Source organism: Hypomesus nipponensis, chromosome 11 (genome assembly GCF_054491055.1).
Source record: "Hypomesus nipponensis isolate SF chromosome 11, ASM5449105v1, whole genome shotgun sequence".
Lineage (NCBI taxonomy): Eukaryota > Metazoa > Chordata > Actinopteri > Osmeriformes > Osmeridae > Hypomesus > Hypomesus nipponensis.
This window is the reverse complement of record NC_140371.1, coordinates 1,225,731-1,246,082: the sequence shown is the minus strand read 5'-3', so window position 1 is coordinate 1,246,082 and position 20,352 is coordinate 1,225,731. Positions and strand designations below refer to the sequence as shown.

General features: G+C 50.8%; 1 protein-coding gene across 3 annotated transcripts; it reads right to left on the bottom strand.

The window, feature by feature from the left end:
• Positions 1 to 152: 152 nt before the first annotated feature.
• On the bottom strand, positions 153 to 6,353 carry erlec1 (endoplasmic reticulum lectin 1). Of its 3 annotated transcripts, XM_084667175.1 has the most exons (14): positions 6,082 to 6,352; positions 5,837 to 5,941; positions 5,641 to 5,721; positions 5,028 to 5,105; positions 4,853 to 4,910; positions 4,293 to 4,333; positions 3,964 to 4,187; positions 3,398 to 3,605; positions 3,048 to 3,212; positions 2,898 to 2,957; positions 2,677 to 2,801; positions 2,320 to 2,397; positions 1,932 to 2,007; positions 153 to 1,469 (listed from the first exon to the last, which is right to left on the bottom strand). In XM_084667175.1, exons 1-14 carry the CDS (start codon positions 6,217 to 6,219, stop codon positions 1,398 to 1,400), a joined length of 1,509 nt encoding a protein of 502 aa, XP_084523301.1. In that variant the 5' UTR covers positions 6,220 to 6,352; the 3' UTR covers positions 153 to 1,397. The 3 variants fall into 3 exon arrangements, with proteins under 3 accessions (XP_084523301.1, XP_084523299.1, XP_084523300.1); XM_084667173.1 differs by having other exon boundaries at positions 2,677 to 2,957; positions 6,082 to 6,353; XM_084667174.1 differs by having other exon boundaries at positions 2,677 to 2,957; positions 4,853 to 4,907; positions 6,082 to 6,353.
• Positions 6,354 to 20,352: the final 13,999 nt, after the last annotated feature.

Genomic DNA, 20,352 nt, shown 5'->3' with positions numbered 1-20,352 from the left:
GCAGTAAGTATTCCTATGTCCTACAGCAGTAAGTATTCACATGTCCTACAGCAGTAGCTGGGTGCAGCTCAGCACGGTGCTTCTCAGCTGGTCTAACTTCAGGACCCACAGCTTTCCTTGGCTGTGAAGTCACAACCCGCAAATAATTTCACTTCAGAACCATTATAATTTATTTCACAAAACAATTGCAGTGATCATTTGTGTTCTAGAATGCGGGCGGCACAGTGTGGAGCCTGCGCACATTTCAAAATAAAAGCACACCATGGGAAGTTTGGTAACTTACAAAAATAAAAGTTTGACTTTTTGACGGAGCCGAAGCACATGTACCCAACCCTCTTCACACCAGCTTGAGACCCACTTTGGAGATATACATCATGTAAAAACATCTGATTTATATTAAAGATGTTTTGGGCCATTTCAGCTTCATGTACTCAGTCAGGAGATAAACAGAGATAAACAAAAAATCAGGGAGAGAAAGAGAAAATGACCCAGGCTGTAATCGAACCCAGGCCCCTTGTGGTAAGGCTCATTGGGGGGTATACATCAAATATTCACGTGATATTTTTAGGTGTTTTGTATCATTAGCAGCCTTTTTATATTTAAACTTAACTTTTATTATTTCAAAATCCAAACTCTTTCCTTCCAGGTGGAGAACAGGTAGGCCACAACAACTGATTTGGTTCAGTTACAGCCACTGGTAGTAGCTTATTTCCCATGATAGAGGATGTGCCAAAGTCCATGTAAAATGACAGGAGAGACAACAGCAGTTGTAGTTTTTAAATCTAAATGGAAGCACCGTCCAACTAACATCTCAGGATAAACAACATACAACTTTACAGTCTGAATGTGTCAGTGTGACATGGTTTAGTTGTTATTTCAGCTGAGATGCGGGGTGGGGTCAGGGTGGGTGGTGAAGAGAGGGGCAGGGTGTGGTGAGGGTCGGGGTGGGTGGTGAGGTGGGGGTTGGGGTAAGAGTCAAGGTGGGGGTCGGGTGGGACGGGGGTCAAGGTGAGGTGGGGTGGGCCTTCTCTGGGCCTGTCAAGGTTCTCTCTCGAGAACCCCTTTATCCGTCCTTCCTCCTCCTCCTCTAGCTGGATATGGAGAGCAGGCCCTGTTCCTCTCCTCCTCCTCTTCCTCTCCTCCTCTTCCTCTCCTCCTCTTCCTCTCCTCCTCTTCCTCTCCTCCTCCTCCTCTTCCTCTCCTCCTCTTCCTCTCCTCTTCCTCTCCTCCTCTTCCTCTCCCTCTCCTCCTCCTCTTCCTCTCCTCCTCTCCTCCTCCTCTAGCTGGATATGAACAGCAGGCCCTCTTCCTCTCCTCCTCCTCCTCCTCCTCTAGCTGGATATGAACAGCAGGCCCTCTTCCTCTCCTCCTCCTCTTCCTCTCCTCCTCCTCCTCCTCTAGCTGGATATGAACAGCAGGCCCTGTTCGTCAGCTGTGTCCAAAATCTTGCAGATGACCGGAGACTCCACCTTCAAACCAACACACACAACCATGAGTCCCGAGAGTGTGTGTATAGGTGTGTAGATGTGTGTGAGTGTATAGGTGTGTAAATATGTGTTTGTGTGTGTATAGATGTGTGTGTGTGCTGGGTCTTCCCTTTGGCACTTATTGTTTGGTTGTTCACAATGTGTGCTTCTTGTTTTGGCTACTCACAATGCTTGGGGCTATCTTGTTGTTATTATCAGTGACCTATGCACTTTGTAAAGTTCTCTCTTGGAAGTCGCTTTGGATAAAAGTGTCTGCTAAATGAATAAATGTAAATGTATATATTGGTGTGTAGAAATGTGTGTATAGGTGTGTAGATATGTGTTTGTGTGTATAGGTGTGTAAATATGTGTTTGTGTGTGTATAGATAGGTGTGTATATAGGTGCATAGATATATATATATATATATATGTGTGTGTGTGTGTGTGTGTGTGTGTATCTTGTACCCCTAGGATGTACTGGCAGGTTTGAGGCTCCAGCATGTAGACTGTCACAGCATGAGGGGACTCTGACTCCTTACACCTGGAACACACACACAGAGTCAGATACACACACACAGAGAGTCAGAGTCAGACACACACACACACACACACACACACACAGAGTCAGATACACACACACAGAGTCAGACACACACACACACACACACAGAGTCAGATACACACACACAGAGTCAGATACACACACACAGAGTCAGACACACACACACAGAGTCAGACAGACACACACAGAGTCAGACAGACACACACAGAGTCAGACACACACACAGAGAGTCAGAGTCAGGTCAGTGTCCAAGGCCGTGCTTCCTGAGGTGTCAGCAGACCCTCTCCTTACTTCAGCTTGACGATGACCTGTCTGGGTTTCCCTGTCAAGTCACACAAGTCCCCGTGGCCGTAGAAGTGAGATACCAACCTAAAGAGACAAGACAAGAGAGACCTTCAGCATCTCTAACTCAAGACCTTCAGTATGTAATAAGACAGTATAAGAGACTTCCAGTATGTAGTAAGAGGATTTATAGGAGCCTTCTGCATACCCGCTGTTGGGTCTCAGAGAAGCATGGCATCACCTTTACTAGATACTGGTAGACTGGATCAACTCAATGTAGGGGAGGACAGGAAGAGAGAGAGAAGAGAGGGAGGGGAGGAGATGAGATGGAGGAAACACAGGAAACAGAGGAGAGGAGTGTCATACTTGACTTTCTGCTGTCCGTTGTCCCTCAGCTGGTAGGAGCGAGCGACGTTCCTCTGAGCCCAGTCCAGATGTTCCTCTAGACTCCAGCTGCCCACCACCACCATGTTCTTCCCCTGCTCCTTATCCTTAACGCACACACACACACACACACACCTGTATATACACACACACACATGATGCATTGTCCAGAATGTCCAGCCCCTGTGAGCAGACAGCCTCACCTCGTGGTACTGATGTACATGTCTACCGTAGCAGAACTCATATTTCCACCAGCCCACCCCCTGGAGCACACAGGAAGGAATGACATCACACAGGATTTAACATCATACCACATCCCAGCGAGCAACAACCTATAGGAGAGCAGATCTCACCCCATGCAGGCAGTAGGAGCCACTCAGAAACTCCCTGATCAGCTGCTCATCTGTCAGGTGGGAGATGTGGGTGGAGCCTACCGTCACCTGAGTCTGCCCGCCCACCACCAAGGGCTTGTGGGTGGAGCTAAATGCCTCTTCTCTGACTGGAGACTCTGCCTCCTCCTGGAGAGGGTGGGGACAGGTTAGAGCTGACAGTGCTTCATACCTAGTTCACTGTCCTACTGTTCCCTCCCTCCTCCCCTCCCCTCCTACAGTCTCTCCTCCCTCACTCATTCTCAATCTTTAACTCGTTTCCACTCCCTCAACTCTCCCAGTCTCCTCCCACCCCCCTCTGTCCCCCGTCTCACCTCCTTGTCTGGGTCAGTGGGAGAGGAGGAGGAGGAGGAGGAAGAGGAGGAGGAAGAGGAGGAAGAGGAGAAGGACGAGAAGGAGGAGGAGGAGGGCGCTCGCAGCAGGTCTCTCTGCTCCTGGTCCAGCTTGGTGAGTCTGAAAGGTCTGAGAGGAGAACCTGGCAGCGCCTGGCAGAAGATGGCGTTCACCGGAGACGACTTGAACCTGAACACACATAGGGGGGGGGCTTACAAACACTGTTTAAACTTGTCCCAGATGGCACTGTTGTTTCACAAGGTGTGTGTACCAGGTGTGTGTGTGCACCAGGTGTGTGTGTGCACCAGGTGTTTGTGTGTACCAGGTGTGTGTGTGTGTGTGTACCAGGTGTGTGTGTGTGTGTGTACCAGGTGTGTGTGTGTGTGTGTGTGTGTACCAGGTGTTTGTGTGTACCAGGTGTGTGTGTGCACCAGGTGTGTGTGTGCACCAGGTGTGTGTGTGTGTGTGTGTGTACCAGGTGTGTGTGTGTGTACCAGGTGTGTGTGTGTGCACCAGGTGTTTGTGTGTGCACCAGGTGTGTGTGTACCTGTATCTGGGGTGGGAGCAGAGCAGGGGCGTGAGCACCACCACCTCGTACTCGCAGGTGGTGACCTCTGCGATGGAGAGGATCTCGTGCTTGGCCTCAGGGTGACACACGTACAGCAGAGAGGTGGAGCGCGGGGTGCCCTGCCTCAGCACACACGGGGTCCCTGCACCCATCCACACGCGGTGGAACGCCATCAGCTGACCCTCCACGTTCTTAGTAGGCACCTGGAGGGAGGATGAGCGAAGGCAAAGGGAGGGAGGGATTAGAGAGAAAGGAGGGAGGGAGGAGAGGAACAGGCCTGGGAAAGGAAAGGCAAGCGTGCCACTAACCTTCCCTGATTCTGACTTCAGCTCAGACATCTTCTCTGCTTCTGGAAGGAAGACAAACACATGAAAATCAGAAACTGTCTTCTCAGACAGGAAGTAGAGGAACTGACTCTCAGACAGGAAGTAGAGGAACCTGACTCTCAGACAGGAAGTAGAGGACCTGACTCTCAGACAGGAAGTAGAGGACCTGACTCTCAGACAGGAAGTAGAGGACCTGACTCTCAAACAGGAAGTAGAGGACCTGACTCTCAGACAGGAAGTAGAGGAACTGACTCTCAGACAGAAAGTGGAGGAACTGACTCTCAGACAGGAAGTAGAGGGAATGACTCTGACAGGAAGTAGAGGAACTGACTCTCAGACAGGACGTAGAGGACTGACTCTCAGACAGGAAGTAGAGGAACTGACTATCAGACTGGAAGAAGAGGAACTGACTCTCACACAGGAAGTAGAGGCACTGACTCTCAGACAGGAAGTAGAGGACCTGACTCTCAGACAGGAAGTAGAGGACTGACTCTCAGACAGGAAGTAGAGGACCTGACTCTCAGACAGGAAGTAGTTTGTACCTGTGGCGTCGTCTGTCCCAGCCATGTTCCCCAGGAAGTATTCCTGGACGTTGATCTTCTAGGAGGAACACACTCACACTGAACTCCTCAAACTACACACAATAACAAGATGATATGTCTTTAGCATACTAGAATGACCAGCTAATGCAGTAGTTGTGGTTCTGTCTGTACTGACCTGCCCTGTCTCCTTCTCCTCATGGTATTGTCTCACATGCTTCCCATGGCACACCTCGTACGTCCAGTAGGACTCAATCTGCACCACCAGGACATGTGTTAGCGGGAGGAAATGTGTGTTGGTGTGTGTGTGTTAGCGGGTGTTGGGAGGAAATGTGTGTTGGTGTGTGTGTGTTAGCGTGTGTTAGGAGGAAGTGTGTGTTGGTGTGTGTGTGTTAGCGGGTGTTAGGATGAACTAGTGTGTGTTGGTGTGTGTGTGTTAGCGTGTGTGAGGAGGAAGTGTGTGGTGGTGTGTGTGTGTTAGCGGGTGTTAGGAGGAAGTGTGTGGTGGTGTGTGTGTTAGCAGGTGTTAGGAGGAAGTGTGTGTTGGTGTGTGTGTGTTAGCGGGTGTTAGGATGAACTAGTGTGTGTTGGTGTGTGTGTGTTAGCGTGTGTGAGGATAAAATGTGTGTTAGGAGAAAGTGTGAGAGAGTGAAGCAGGTTAGATGTTTGGAGTGAGACCAGTTAGACAGGTGTAGAAAGTGAGACAGATTAGACAGGTGTAGAGAGTGAGACAGATGTAGAGAGTGAAGCAGGTTAGAAATGTGTGGAGTGAGACAGTTGCTGTTCCTCACCCTGTATGAACAGCTGCTCTGCTTGAAGAGAGGTTCCAGGAGAACACTGGGACTAGGACCAGTGTAATCCCTCTCTTCATCCTGGGACAGGACAAACACACAGATAGACAGAAACTTGTTGAGAGGGAGGATGACTCCTGTTTGCACGTTTGTCATCATTACAATACACAGCCGTTAACGTTAAACAGAGTTTTACCTCATCGCCATTGGACAGCGAGGGAAGGAGACATTTATATTTCTCTTTCTCCGCTGTTGTCATGATGACAAAGTCATCATCTTTGTAGAGTGCACCCGATGATGGCTAACAGGAAATAGAGGTTATCATTTTCAACAATCATTTTCTTTATTTAATAACATGACAGCAGCTTTATCCTGCACCAGTAGCTAGACAGCTAGCTTGTTAAGATATAATCGGGAGTCAAAGCACAAACCAACACTTACCAGGGTGAATTCTGATCCCGGCCAGTTGATTTTAAATGGGATTTCATCTGTGAACGTTTGATACCCTCCTCTGTTTGCGGACACACCGCTGCAAACCTCTATCAGACCCCCAAGAACTACAAACACCAGCCGGTCCATCGCCCGTCAGGCTGCCTCGCTAGGTTAGAGTTAAGGTCTATTCAGCCTATTTAAATAAGTCAACGATGCATGGTCCTTACAGCCACCGATACATTTTCGCTGTAAACAAGGAAGCGGAACTGTTTCAGTCACTTGCCACGTCTTTTTCCGGTTGTGGAAGATTCCAGTTGTAGAGACAGAAAGTACCACAGCGACACTAAGTGGAAATAAATGGTACTACATACACCTCAGGAACTCTTCATGCAATAATGATCCACATTTTATCCATACAGAGATGCATTTTTAAAAATGCCAACATTAAAATTGCAGAATATTCCTACATAAACATACTCTGATGTTAAACAGTGGTCAGTGGACAGAAGTCCTGTTCAGGGTCCAGAGACCAGTGGAAGACCCAGCCAGTCCTGTTCAGGGTCCAGAGACCAGTGGAAGACCCAGCCAGTCCTGTTCAAGGTCCAGAGACCAGTGGAAGACCCAGCCAGTCCTGTTCAGGGTCCAGAGACCAGTGGAAGACCCAGCCAGTCCTGTTCAAGGTCCAGAGACCAGTGGAAGACCCAGCCAGTCCTGTTCAGGGTCCAGAGACCAGTGGAAGACCCAGCCAGTCCTGTTCAGGGTCCAGAGACCAGTGGAAGACCCAGCCAGTCCTGTTCAGGGTCCAGAGACCAGTGGAAGACCCAGCCAGTCCTGTTCAGGGTCCAGAGACCAGTGGAAGACCCAGCCAGTCCTGTTCAGGGTCCAGAGACCAGTGGAAGACCCAGCCAGTCCTGTTCAGGGTCCAGAGACCAGTGGAAGACCCAGCCAGTCCTGTTCAGGGTCCAGAGACCAGTGGAAGACCCAGCCAGTCCTGTTCAGGGTCCAGAGACCAGTGGAAGACCCAGCCAGTCCTGTTCAGGGTCCAGAGACCAGTGGAAGACCCAGCCAGTCCTGTTCAGGGTCCAGAGACCAGTGGAAGACCCAGCCAGTCCTGTTCAGGGTCCAGAGACCAGTGGAAGACCCAGCCAGTCCTGTTCAAGGTCCAGAGACCAGTGGAAGACCCAGCCAGTCCTGTTCAGGGTCCAGAGACCAGTGGAAGACCCAGCCAGTCCTGTTCAGGGTCCAGAGACCAGTGGAAGACCCAGCCAGTCCTGTTCAAGGTCCAGAGACCAGTGGAAGACCCAGCCAGTCCTGTTCAGGGTCCAGAGACCAGTGGAAGACCCAGCCAGTCCTGTTCAGGGTCCAGAGACCAGTGGAAGACCCAGCCAGTCCTGTTCAGGGTCCAGAGACCAGTGGAAGACCCAGCCAGTCCTGTTCAGGGTCCAGAGACCAGTGGAAGACCCAGCCAGTCCTGTTCAAGGTCCAGAGACCAGTGGAAGACCCAGCCAGTCCTGTTCAGGGTCCAGAGACCAGTGGAAGACCCAGCCAGTCCTGTTCAGGGTCCAGAGACCAGTGGAAGACCCAGCTAGTCCTGTTCAGGGTCCAGAGACCAGTGGAAGACCCAGCCAGTCCTGTTCAGGGTCCAGAGACCAGTGGAAGACCCAGCCAGTCCTGTTCAAGGTCCAGAGACCAGTGGAAGACCCAGCCAGTCCTGTTCAGGGTCCAGAGACCAGTGGAAGACCCAGCCAGTCCTGTTCAAGGTCCAGAGACCAGTGGAAGACCCAGCCAGTCCTGTTCAGGGTCCAGAGACCAGTGGAAGACCCAGCCAGTCCTGTTCAAGGTCCAGAGACCAGTGGAAGACCCAGCCAGTCCTGTTCAGGGTCCAGAGACCAGTGGAAGACCCAGCCAGTCCTGTTCAAGGTCCAGAGACCAGTGGAAGACCCAGCCAGTCCTGTTCAAGGTCCAGAGACCAGTGGAAGACCCAGCCAGTCCTGTTCAGGGTCCAGAGACCAGTGGAAGACCCAGCCAGTCCTGTTCAGGGTCCAGAGACCAGTGGAAGACCCAGCCAGTCCTGTTCAGGGTCCAGAGACCAGTGGAAGACCCAGCCAGTCCTGTTCAGGGTCCAGAGACCAGTGGAAGACCCAGCCAGTCCTGTTCAGGGTCCAGAGACCAGTGGAAGACCCAGCCAGTCCTGTTCAGGGTCCAGAGACCAGTGGAAGACCCAGCCAGTAATTAGCAGCAGAACAGGGCTGGTGTTAAGACCCAGAAGGATAACAACTGGCTCCACTATACCAACACTATGGCCCTCTGAGTAACACGAGTCGAGACACACAAAAGGCTTTTATGTTCTGACTGCCGTCCAACCAAGCACTATTTTTAAAACCCTTTTTACAAGCAATGTCATAGATCAGCAGCCATAACCAGCCTAAACCCTGAACGTGTATTTGTCAGCTCTGCATACAAGTAGAACTTAAGATATGCTGATGATTCAGGTCCAACACACACCGTTCTTGAGCTAGATAAACACATCTCTGGTCAACATGATTAAGAGGTAAACACACCCATCATGCATTTCACTTTCAGTCTGTTTCATGTCTCAACATGACCTGTGACCTGTGACCTCTGACCTGTCACATGTGACCTGTGACCTGTGTCCATTATCATCACTATCAGTCAGGCCTCTTCTGGCAGAGCCCAGGAGCTGCCAGCACATGCTGGTTGTTGTTTAGTGATGACCCTTGACCTTTCTGTAATATCACACTCTACAGACCCATGGGTCACACTCCTCAGACTGCCACATCCAGCTGCTTTCTGGTGAGGACCTTTAGTTTCATACGTGTTGTTATTCTGATATTAACAGAATAACAACATGTCATTCCTCCCCAGGCTTATGATTTTAAACCGAATCTTTTCTGATCAACAATATGTGTGAAAACTCATGTAACCATCAGTGACTGTGTGAGAGACTCAGAGAAGCCTGGGAGGAGATCTTCCTCCAGGTGGAGCTGTTGGTATGTCTGAGGAAGAGAGGGGAGGAAGAGAGGAAGAGAGGAGGAGAGGAGGAGAGGAGGAGAGGAGAGAGGAGGGGAGGAAGAGAGGAGGAGAGGAGAGAGGAGGGGAGGAGAGGAGGAGAGGAGGAGGAGAGGAGGAAAGGAGAGAGGAGGGGAGGAGAGGAGAGGAGGAGGGGAGGAGGAGAGGAGAGAGGAGGGGAGGAGAGGAGGCGAGGAGGAGAGAGAGGAGATGTGAGGACAGGAGGAGAGAGAAGAAAGGATGAGAAAAGGAGAGGAGAGAAGTAGAGAAGGGGAGGAGAGAAGGAGAGAGAGGAGGAGAGGAAAGAGGAGAGGAGGGGAGGAGGGATGAGGAGGGGAGAAGAGGAGGAGAGAGAGGAGAGGAGAGGAGAGGAGAGGAGGAGAGGAGAAAGGAGGAGGGGAGGAGAGAAGAGGAGAGAGGGTGAGGGGAGGAGTAGAGAAAGGAGAGAAAGAGAGAGTGGGGGAGGAGAGGAGGAGAGCAGGAGGAGGAGAGGAGAGAGGAGAGGAAGAGAGGAGAGAAAAAGAGGGGAGGAGGAGGAGAGGGGAGGAGGAGAGGAAAGATAGGAGAGGAGGAGTGGGGGGGGCGGAGGGCAGATATGAGAGGAGGAGGAGAGGAGGAGAAGAGGAAGAGGAGAGGAGGAGGAGAGGAGAGAGAGAAGGAGAGGGAAGGAGAGGAAGAAAGGGGAGGAAAGGAGGAGAGGAGGGAGAGGAGGAGAGGAAAGAGGAGGAGAGGAAAGAGGAGGAGAGGAGAGGAAGAAAGGGGAGGAGAGGAGGAAAGGAGAGAGGAGGAGAGGAAGAGCGGAAGAGAGGAGGAGAGGAGACAGGAGAAGAGGCGAGGAGAGGAAGAGAGGGGAGGAGAGGAGGAGAGAGAGGAGGAAGAGAGGGGGGAGGAGGACAGGAGGGAGGGAAGAGGAGGGGGGAGAGGAGTGGAGGAGAGGAGGAGAGAGAGGAGAGGTGAGGAGAGGAGGAGAGGAGGAGAAAGGAGAGAGAAGAAAGGATGAGAAAAGGAGGAAATGAGAGGGAAGGAGGAGAAGAGGAGAGGAGGAGAGAAGGAGAGAAAGGAGAGGAGGAGAGAGAGAGAGAGAGAGAGAGAGAGAGGACAGGAGGAGAGAGAGGAGAGAAGGAAAGAGAGGAGAGAGGAGAGGAGAGAGGAGAGGAGAGAGGAGAGAGGAGAGAGGAGAGGAGGAGAGGAGTGGAGTGGAGGAGAGAGGAGAGGAAAGATGGAAGAAGGGGAATGCAGAGCAGGGGAAAGGAGAATTAAGGAGTGCAAAACAGAGGAGAAAAAGAGAATGGAGAGATTACAGAGAGTGTTTCAGACAGAAAGAGAGAGGATTACGAGAGAGGGATGTAGGGAAACAGGATGGAACATGGAGAAAAACGACAAATACAAAAAAAGCACACACACACCCTCACACATACACACACTTGCCCTCTCTCGCACACACACACACACACACATAAGCTCTCTCACCAAAACAAACTCACATGCTCTCTTACCGAAACACACTTAAATGCCTGAAGGCCTACCTTTTATGTTATTGATCACCTCATCTCATTATCTAAACAATGCAGCAATCAGATCAAACTTTTAAGACGTGTTTCCATAGTAACTGTGGTGCCACATCTTGATTAGTGCCTCACAGGTGTGAAGCAGTGTGATGACCCAGGGTTGAACTGTACTAGATCTGACCTAGGGTTGTTCTGTACTAGATCTGACCCAGGGTTCTAGGTCGGACCTGGGGTCATGCAGCTGTTGAACCGAGCCAGAGTTTTTCAGTAGCAGACAGATAGGTGGTCCAGAGTTTTTCAGTAGCAGACAGACAGGTGGTCCAGAGTTTTTCAGTAGCTGACAGACAGGTGGTCCAGAGTTTTTCAGTAGCAGACAGACAGGTGGTCCAGAGTTTTTCAGTAGCAGACAGACAGGTGGTCCAGAGTTTTTCAGTAGCAGACAGACAGGTGGTCCAGCAGGGCTGAAAGGACACACGCTGCTGTAGGACAACATGAGCTCTGTGGTTTATCCAGGCAGGCTGCTGCAGTGTGCAAAGGAATTAGGAAGTGAGATTAAATAAATATGAGATACAAAACATGACATTGACACATGGTGAATATATATTAAACTGGAGATCCTGCTGGAATGATCCTGGCTCCTGTCCCATCATCTTAAGCTGGTCCACGACTTCCTGAATCCCCTACGCCCCGTCCCAGCTTTCCAGCTGCACTCGTGTGTGTGCATGTGTGTGTGTGTGCATGTGTGTGTGTGCATGTGTGTGTGTGTGCGTGTGTGTGTGTGTGTGCATGTGTGTGTGTGTGTGTGTGCATGTGCGTGTGTGTGTGTGTGCAGGGGTGTGTGTATGTGTGGTAGTGTGTGAATGTGTATATTTGTGTGTGCATATGTGTGTGTGTACAAGTGTATGTGTGTGACTTGATCTAGTGAAGCTGCAGTTTAATTGGCTGACGGGCGTGTGGAAGCCAAGCTGCTTCATGTGTGAGTGGCCTGGCAGCCAATTATCCACCTGGAATACTGGATCAGGACACACACACACTTCCACACGTGCACACACATACACACACACACTTAGGAGAGGAGGATGGAGAAGGGGAGGAGAGGAGGAGAGCAGGATGGAGAAGGGGAGGTGAGGATGATGGAGGAGGGGAGGAGAGGAGGATGGAAGATGGAGGAGAGGAGGATGGAGGAGGAAAGGAGAGGAGGAAAGGAGAAGAGGAGGATGGAGGAGGGGAGGAAAGGAGGATGGAGGAGGGGAGGAAAGGAGGATGGAGGAGGGGAGGAGAGGAGGAGGAGAGGAGGAGGAGAGGAGGAGGAGAGGAGGAGGAGAGGAGGAAGGGCGTTGGAGGTGAGAAGTCTGTCTAAGAGTATCCTCTACAGTCTGACTGTCTATCCCCTCATTGTTGCAGTAGTCATGACACTGTGTGAACAACGTTCTTGTGTATGTTGGAACAACCTGCTTAGTGCAACACCAGCGGTCTAAAGGAATGAGCAACATCGAACAAAATGAATCTTCCTGAAGTTTACAGTCTCCTTTGAAGAGAGTTCCACTGATTTGGTATCGACAGCATGTAGAATGCTGCCTCTTCACCTAAAGACACAGAGAAACTGACCTTTTAATGGCTGCCCTGATGTCAGCAACTGACCTTCAGGAAGCACTCACACACCTCGCTGAACTTCTCAAACTGCTCATCACAGAATCCTGAGCCAGCTGGGCATGGGAGGCAAACACAGAGGGGGAGGAGCAGGAGGAGAGAGGAAGGTATGGAGGCAGTAAAGTGGAGAAGAAAATATTTATTCCAGAAGCCCAATGCAAGTCTTTCTCTGCATTTCACTTGGTTAGAGATCACCTGGTTAGAGATCAGCTGGTTAGAGATCAGCATGACTTGATCAGGCCTCATGTTTAAGAAAGATGCATGATAAAGATTCATACATGGTAAGAGACACAGGCTGTGTGACAGGAACCACAGCCCTGCAGCTGGGCTGTGTGACAGGAACCACAGCCCTGCAGCTGGGCTGTGTGACAGGAACCACAGCCCTGCAGCTGGGCTGTGTGACAGGAACCACAGCCCTGCAGCTGGGCTGTGTGACAGGAACCACAGCCCTGCAGCTGGGCTGTGTGACAGGAACCACAGCCCTGCAGCTGGGCTGTGTGACAGGAACCACAGCCCTGCAGCTGGGCTGTGTGACAGGAACCACAGCCCTGCAGCTGGGCTGTCTGACAGGAACCACAGCCCTGCAGCTGGGCTGTGTGACAGGAACCACAGCCCTGCAGCTGGGCTGTGTGACAGGAACCACAGCCCTGCAGCTGGGCTGTGTGACAGGAACCACAGCCCTGCAGCTGGGCTGTGTGACAGGAACCACAGCCCTGCAGCTGGGCTGTGTGACAGGAACCACAGCCCTGCAGCTGGGCTGTCTGACAGGAACCACAGCCCTGCAGCTGGGCTGTGTGACAGGAACCACAGCCCTGCAGCTGGGCTGTGTGACAGGAACCACAGCCCTGCAGCTGGGCTGTGTGACAGGAACCACAGCCCTGCAGCTGGGCTGTGTGACAGGAACCACAGCACTGCAGCTGGGCTGTCTGACAGGAACCACAGCCCTGCAGCTGGGCTGTGTGACAGGAACTCCGGCGTGGAGCTGATCTGGGTCACATGACTCATTACTGAACACTCCATTAGAAAGGCTCCTCAGATAGCCTGGCAGAATGAAGCAGATGAATAACCTCCTGGTGAACACACACACACACACACTTCTCCACACCCACACCCTCACACACACACCTCTCCACACACTCACACACACACACTCTCTCTCACACACACACACACACACACACACACATACACACACCCTCACACACACACACACACACACACACACACACATCTCCACACGCTGATTCCAATGCCCATGGAATGACCAGAAAAGGTCCTTTTCATCCACCTTGTCAACACATCTTGGATTTATTGATATTTTTAATGTTTTATGTCAATTGAACATGGCCAGCACCAAATTGGCTGGCAAAGGTTCATTTCTAGAATCCATTCCTGCATGAGATGGTGCTTCAGGTCAATCATTACCTTCAAACTGAACACCCTCATAATCAGGTCAATCATTACCTTCAAACTGAACACCCTCATAATCAGGTCAATCATTACCTTCAAACTGAACACCCTCATAATCAGGTCAATCATTACCTTCAAACTGAACACCCTCATAATCAGGTCAATCATTACCTTCAAACTGAACACCCTCATAATCAGGTCAATCATTACCTTCAAACTGAACACCCTCATAATCAGGTCAATCATTACCTTCAAACTGAACACCCTCATAATCAGGTCAATCATTACCTTCAAACTGAACACCCTCATAATCAGGTCAATCATTACCTTCAAACTGAACACCCTCATAATCAGGTCAATCATTACCTTCAAACTGAACACCCTCATAATCAGGTCAATCATACCTTCAAACTGAACACCCTCATAATCAGGTCAATCATTACCTTCAAACTGAACACCCTCATAATCAGGTCAATCATTACCTTCAAACTGAACACCCTCATAATCAGGTCAATCATACCTTCAAACTGAACACCCTCATAATCAGGTCAATCATTACCTTCAAACTGAACACCCTCATAATCAGGTCAATCATTACCTTCAAACTGAACACCCTCATAATCAGGTCAATCATTACCTTCAAACTGAACACCCTCATAATCAAGTCAATCATTACCTTCAAACTGAACACCCTCATAATCAGGTCAATCATTACCTTCAAACTGAACACCCTCATAATCAGGTCAATCATTACCTTCAAACTGAACACCCTCATAATCAGGTCAATCATTACCTTCAAACTGAACACCCTCATAATCAGGTCAATCATTACCTTCAAACTGAACACCCTCATAATACCGCTAGAATGTTTCAAAGTTGTGTGTGTATGTGCGTATGTCCATGTGTGTTATGTGTGAGTGCGTTTAGTGTGAGTGTGTGTGTCTCTGCTGGGTCAATAGCATGAGGAGATGTACAGTACATGAGCGGTCCTCCCAGTAACAGCCAGGTCCTCCTTGATGTCTAACTGCTGTTTCAGTACTCCTCCATTCCTCCTCCTGCTTCTTCTTTACCCTACTCGTTCTATCCCTCTTCTCTCCTCCTCCTCCCTCCTCTTGTCCCTTAATCTGTCTCTTCCTCTCCTCTCCTTCCTCCTCTCATGTGACAGGGACATAACTAGCACACAAAATAAATCCAGGGCTCTTGAGTCTCACACATTCGCTGTGAGACTCACGCAACACCTCGTATTTCTCATGCTGAGCAGTAAGCGATGACTCGTCTCGCCCTCTATTTTGTGTGATCTCAAAGCGCTCGTCCAAACAACGTCCACCACGGCACCGCAAGTCCTGAATACACTATCCCCATAATCCCACTATAAAACTTGCACACACATCGAGACAGACATACGGATAGACAGACAGACAGACAGACAGACAGACAGACAGACAGACGGACAGACAGAGAAGTTCTTACACTGTTCTGAGGAACACTTCAGACTTCATCGGCTCCCCAAACCTAACTTTCCTTGGAGGTGACCAAGAAGAGAAAGCCGGCCAAGAAGCGCCTCAACAGGAAAGCGACGACAAGGCAATTTATTGGAGCCGGGCGGAGGTGACCTTTTGATGGATGCACGCTGTCAGATATGAGTCTCTGCATATCGAGCTGGGAATGTTTTTTCGTGGGCCATTCTGAGAGCTGTGATAAAGTTCAGCTTCTTTTACGAATGTGTTGCTGGGAGCTGCTGCAACACTTCTCACTTCGGAGACATGAGAGTACAGGAGACATGAGAGTACAGGCTTCTCTGGTCAATGTCCTCTGAGTGTTCTTGACCCACTCTTCTTATCCTCCCTTACCTCTTGTTCCCCTCATCCTCTCCTCTCCTCCTCCACCCCTTCTCCTCTCCTCCTCCACCCCTTCTCCTCCTCCTCCTCCACCCCTTCTCCTCCTCCTCCTCCACCCATTCTCCTCTCCTCCTCCACCCCTTCTCCTCCTCCTCCTCCACCCCTTCTCCTCTCCTCCTCCACCCCTTCTCCTCTCCTCCTCCCCTCCTCCACCCCTTCTCCTCTCCTCCTCCACCCCCTCTCCTCTCCTCCTCCACCCCTTCTCCTCCTCCTCCTCCACCCCTTCTCCTCTCCTCCTCCACCCCTTCTCCTCTCCTCCTCCACCCCTTCTCCTCTCCTCCTCCACCACCTCTCCTCCTCCACCCCTTCTCCTCCTCCTCCTCCACCCCTTCTCCTCTCCTCCTCCGCCCCCTCTCCTTCCCTGTCCTCCTCCTCCACCTTTTCCCATTCATCTCTCCTTCACCTCCCCTCCTCACCCACCAGAACAAACAGAGGGTGTTCATGAATACGGGATAGGGCAGTTACAGCAAGTCACACGGCTTTGCATGCTTGCTTTATATTGATATGGGCTATGACATTAAAAGATGTATAAATGATAAATGATCTTTGTGCAGTAATGTATATTCTTGTTTGAGTATTTTTGTTCTCCTGACATCTCTTCTGTCTCATTCTTTCTCTCCTTCTCCATCCCCCACCTTCTCTCCCTCTGTGATTCTCACCCCTCTCTCCCTCTCTCCTCCCTCTCCCCTCTCTCCCCTCTCTCCCTCCTCTCTCCCCCCTCCCTCTCCCCTCTCTCCCTCCTCTCTCCCCCCTCCCTCTCTCCTCCCTCTCCCCTCCCTCTCTCCTCCCTCTCCCCTCCCTCTCTCCTCCCTCTCCCCCTCCTCCCTCTCCCCTCTCTCCCTCCTCTCTCCCCCTCCCTCTCTCCTCCCTCTCCCCTCTCTCCCTCCTCTCTCCCCCCTCCCTCTCCCCTCCCTCTCTCCTCCCTCTCCCCTCCCTCTCTCCTCCCTCTCCCTCTCTCCCTCCTCCCTCTCCCCTCCCTCTCCCCTCTCTCCCTCCTCTCTCCCCCCTCCCTCTCTCCCTTCAGGATCCATAGTGTGATGAAGCATACAGACAGACAGACAGACAGGCAGAGAGGCAGGCAGACAGACAGGCAGAGAGGCAGACAGACAGACAGAGAGGCAGGCGGGCAGAGAGGCAGACAGACAGACAGACAGACAGACAGACAGGCAGAGAGGCAGGCAGGCAGAGAGGCAGACAGACAGACAGGCAGAGAGGCAGACAGACAGACAGGCAGAGAGGCAGACAGACAGACAGGCAGAGAGGCAGACAGACAGGCAGAGAGGCAGACAGACAGACAGAGAGGCAGACAGACAGACAGACAGACAGACAGACAGACAGAGAGGCAGGCAGGCAGGCAGAGAGGCAGGCAGGCAGGCAGAGAGGCAGGCAGGCAGAGAGACAGACAGGCAGAGAGGCAAACAGACAGACAGACTGAAAGGCAGGCAGGCAGGCAGAGAGGCAGACAGACAGGCAGGCAGGCAGGCAGAGAGGCAGACAGACAGACAGGCAGGCAGAGAGGCAGAGAGGCAGACAGAGAGGCAGACAGACAGGCAGAGAGGCAGACAGAGAGGCAGAGAGGCAGAGAGGCAGACAGAGAGGCAGACAGACAGACAGACAGAGAGGCAGACAGACAGGCAGACAGGCAGACAGAGAGGCAGACAGGCAGACAGAGAGGCAGACAGGCAGACAGGCAGGCAGAGAGGCAGAGAGGCAGACAGAGAGGCAGACAGAGAGGCAGACAGAGAGGCAGACAGAGAGGCAGACAGAGAGGCAGACAGGCAGACAGAGAGGCAGACAGGCAGACAGAGAGGCAGAGAGGCAGACAGAGAGGCAGAGAGGCAGGCAGGCAGACAGAGAGGCAGACAGGCAGAGGCAGACAGGCAGACAGGCAGACAGAGAGGCAGAACGGCAGAGAGGCAGACAGGCAGGCAGGCAGGCAAGCAGGCAGGCAGGCAGGCAGAGAGGCAGACAGACAGACAGACAGACAGACAGACAGACAGGCAGGCAGGCAGGCAGGCAGGCAGGCAGGCAGGCAGGCAAGCAGGCAGGCAGGGTCTCACACACACTTGCTGTGTTATGTGATCTCCATGCTAACCTTTCCGTAATTATCTGCACCTAAGCATGTGCCCGGCCCCACCCTGCTCCTGGCCCCGCCTTGACCAGCGCTCAGCACATTCACACTCCTTCGTTCCCCCTGCCTGACTTCATGGCCAGCAGGCATGCTGTCTGTTCCTCCAGGGTCGGCCTCACAGCCTCGACGCTGCACAAACACCATCGATTTATCAGGGCTGGTGGCTGTAATACACACATAGGTAGAGGCCGGTGGCTGTAATACACACATAGGTAGAGGCTGGTGGCTGTAATACACACATAGGTAGAGGCTGGTGGCTAGGGGGTGAATTGCTCAGTCATCATAGCAATCACAAAACAGATACTTCAACACTTTGTGTACCACTCCAAGAACACATCACACAGACAAGGAATCTAACTGTACTAAGGGTACAAAAACTAGCAATATTACGTGGATTTAGAATTAAAATAAAATAAACAATAAAATACAACTTTAAATAAAATATATATAAGTTTCCATAATTTACAATACAAAAAATACAAATATTACAAAATATACAAATGGTACAAGAGATACAATTGTGGAATGCAGTGCAAATAAGACATAAAGTCATTAAAGTCACCCTTGGCCTTGAACATGCCCATCTTGGCTTCACAGTAATAATAATGATCCTCTTTTCTCCCAGCTCCCCCTGAACCTGATTCCTCGACCTCCTTGTTTCCAGGAGCGGTGTGCTGCTGGTGTTTGATGAAGCAGAGATGTGACAGGCTGAGGGGGCTGCTCTTTAGCTGTGCTCAGCACACACCAGGTGTGTGGGATGTTGTTGTTGTGTGAGTCTCAGTATCCTTTCACCCCCCATCCAGCCAGCCTCCATTCAGTCTCCACCTAGCCTCCACCCACCCATCCAGCCTCCATCAATCTATCCCTCTATGTGTCCAGCCAGCAGGGGCTGAACATGGTACTGTAATATCAGAGTACTGAAACGTTGAGGACGTATGGACGTTCAGGATTACAGATCCACTCTGGAGGAGAATGGGAGAACAAGATGTGAGGTGCTGGGAAAAGACCAGGGCTCGCTGAATAAAACATAGCACTGCTGCCAGGGCTCAGATAACCCCTGTAAGAGAGAGAGTGGGAGAGAGGGGGAGGGAGAGAGAGGGGGAGGGCGAGAGGGAAAGAGAGAGGGGGGAGGGAGAGAGGCGGGGGGAGGGAGAGAGGCGGGGGGAGGGAGAGAGAGAGAGGGGGGGGGAGGGAAAGGGGGAGAGAGAGGGAAAAATAGGGGGAGAGAGAGAGGGAAGGAAAGAGAGAAAGAGAAGGAGGGAGAGAGATAGATCGAGGATGGGAGAGGGATAGAGAGAGAGGGGGAAAAGTGAGAGAGAGACAGAGAGACGGAGAGAGAGAGACAGAGAGATGGAGAGAGAGAGAGCGAGAGAGAGAGAGAGAGAAAGAAAGAAAGAGAAAAGAGGGAGAGAGAGGGGGGAGAGAGAGGGAGAAAGAGAGAGAGGAGAGAGAAAGAGCGAGGTAGAGAGAGAGGGAGGAAAAGAGAGAGAGAAAGGGAGAGACCGAGGGAAAGAGGAAGAGACAGAGGGAAGGAGAGAGAGAAAGACTGAGCTGTAGACTGAGCTGTCCAAAGCAATCACCATTACTTCCTCTTTAATACAACATGAAAGTGGTGACCTTCTGAGGAGAATGTGTGTTTCCTGATGCTGTACATTAACATATTCATCCCTTCATCACATGATGCTGTACATTAACATATTCATCCCTTCATCACATGATGCTGTACATTAACATATTCATCCCTTCATCACATGATGCTGTACATTAACATATTCATCCCTTCATCACATGATGCTGTACATTAACATATTCATCCCTTCATCACATGATGCTGTACATTAACATATTCATCCCTTCATCACATGATGCTGACATTAACATATTCATCCCTTCATCACATGATGCTGTACATTAACATATATATCCCTTCATCACATGATGCTGTACATTAACATATTCATCCTTTCATCACATGATGCTGTACATTAAGATGTTCATCCCTTCAGTCCATGTAAGAGTAACAGGCTGTAACACACTATCACATAAACGGTCCAATTTACAGTAACAGGCTGTAACACACTATCACATAAACGGTCCAGTATACAGTAACAAGCTGTAACACACTATCACATAAACAGTCCAGTATACAGTAACAGGCTGTAACACACTATCACATAAACGGTCCAGTATACAGTAACAGGCTGTAACACACTATCACATAAACGGTCCAGTATACAGTAACAGGCTGTAACACACTATCACATAAACGGTTCAGTATACAGTAACAGGCTGTAACACACTCACATAAACGGTCCAGTATACCACAGAGTGTAGAAGCACAAGAGGTGACACTGATGCTTTTTTGGTAACAGTCACTAGGGGACGCTTCGGTAGCACGCCGCCATTGTGGGGTTAAAACTCCAACTGGAGTTACAGCACAGATAGTTAGCTACATACTAGCTAGTAACAGATAATTTTATGTATATTTTTGACATTAGCAGTAGCGGAGCCAGAGGGGTGGCCAGGGTGGCACTGGACCCCCCTGCTATCGGACTGGCCACCCCAGGTGCCACCCCAAAATGTCATTCGCTATCCCTGGCAATTGGATGCTGATTGACATTTAATTTATCTTGTTAAAAGAAGCGTTTCTTAC

What these genes read in the sequence shown, in the direction of transcription:
- erlec1 (XM_084667173.1), bottom strand. Translation starts at nt 6,219, where the DNA reads ATGGACCGGCTGGTGTTTGTAGTTCTTGGGGGTCTGATAGAGGTTTGC. An exon ending in AGAGCAGCTGTTCATACAGG is followed by an intron (nt 5,106 to 5,640) that starts GTGAGGAACAGC and finishes CTGGTGGTGCAG; the next exon opens with ATTGAGTCCTACTGGACGTA. An exon ending in GCTCCTACTGCCTGCATGGG is followed by an intron (nt 2,958 to 3,047) that starts GTGAGATCTGCT and finishes TGTGTGCTCCAG; the next exon opens with GGGGTGGGCTGGTGGAAATA.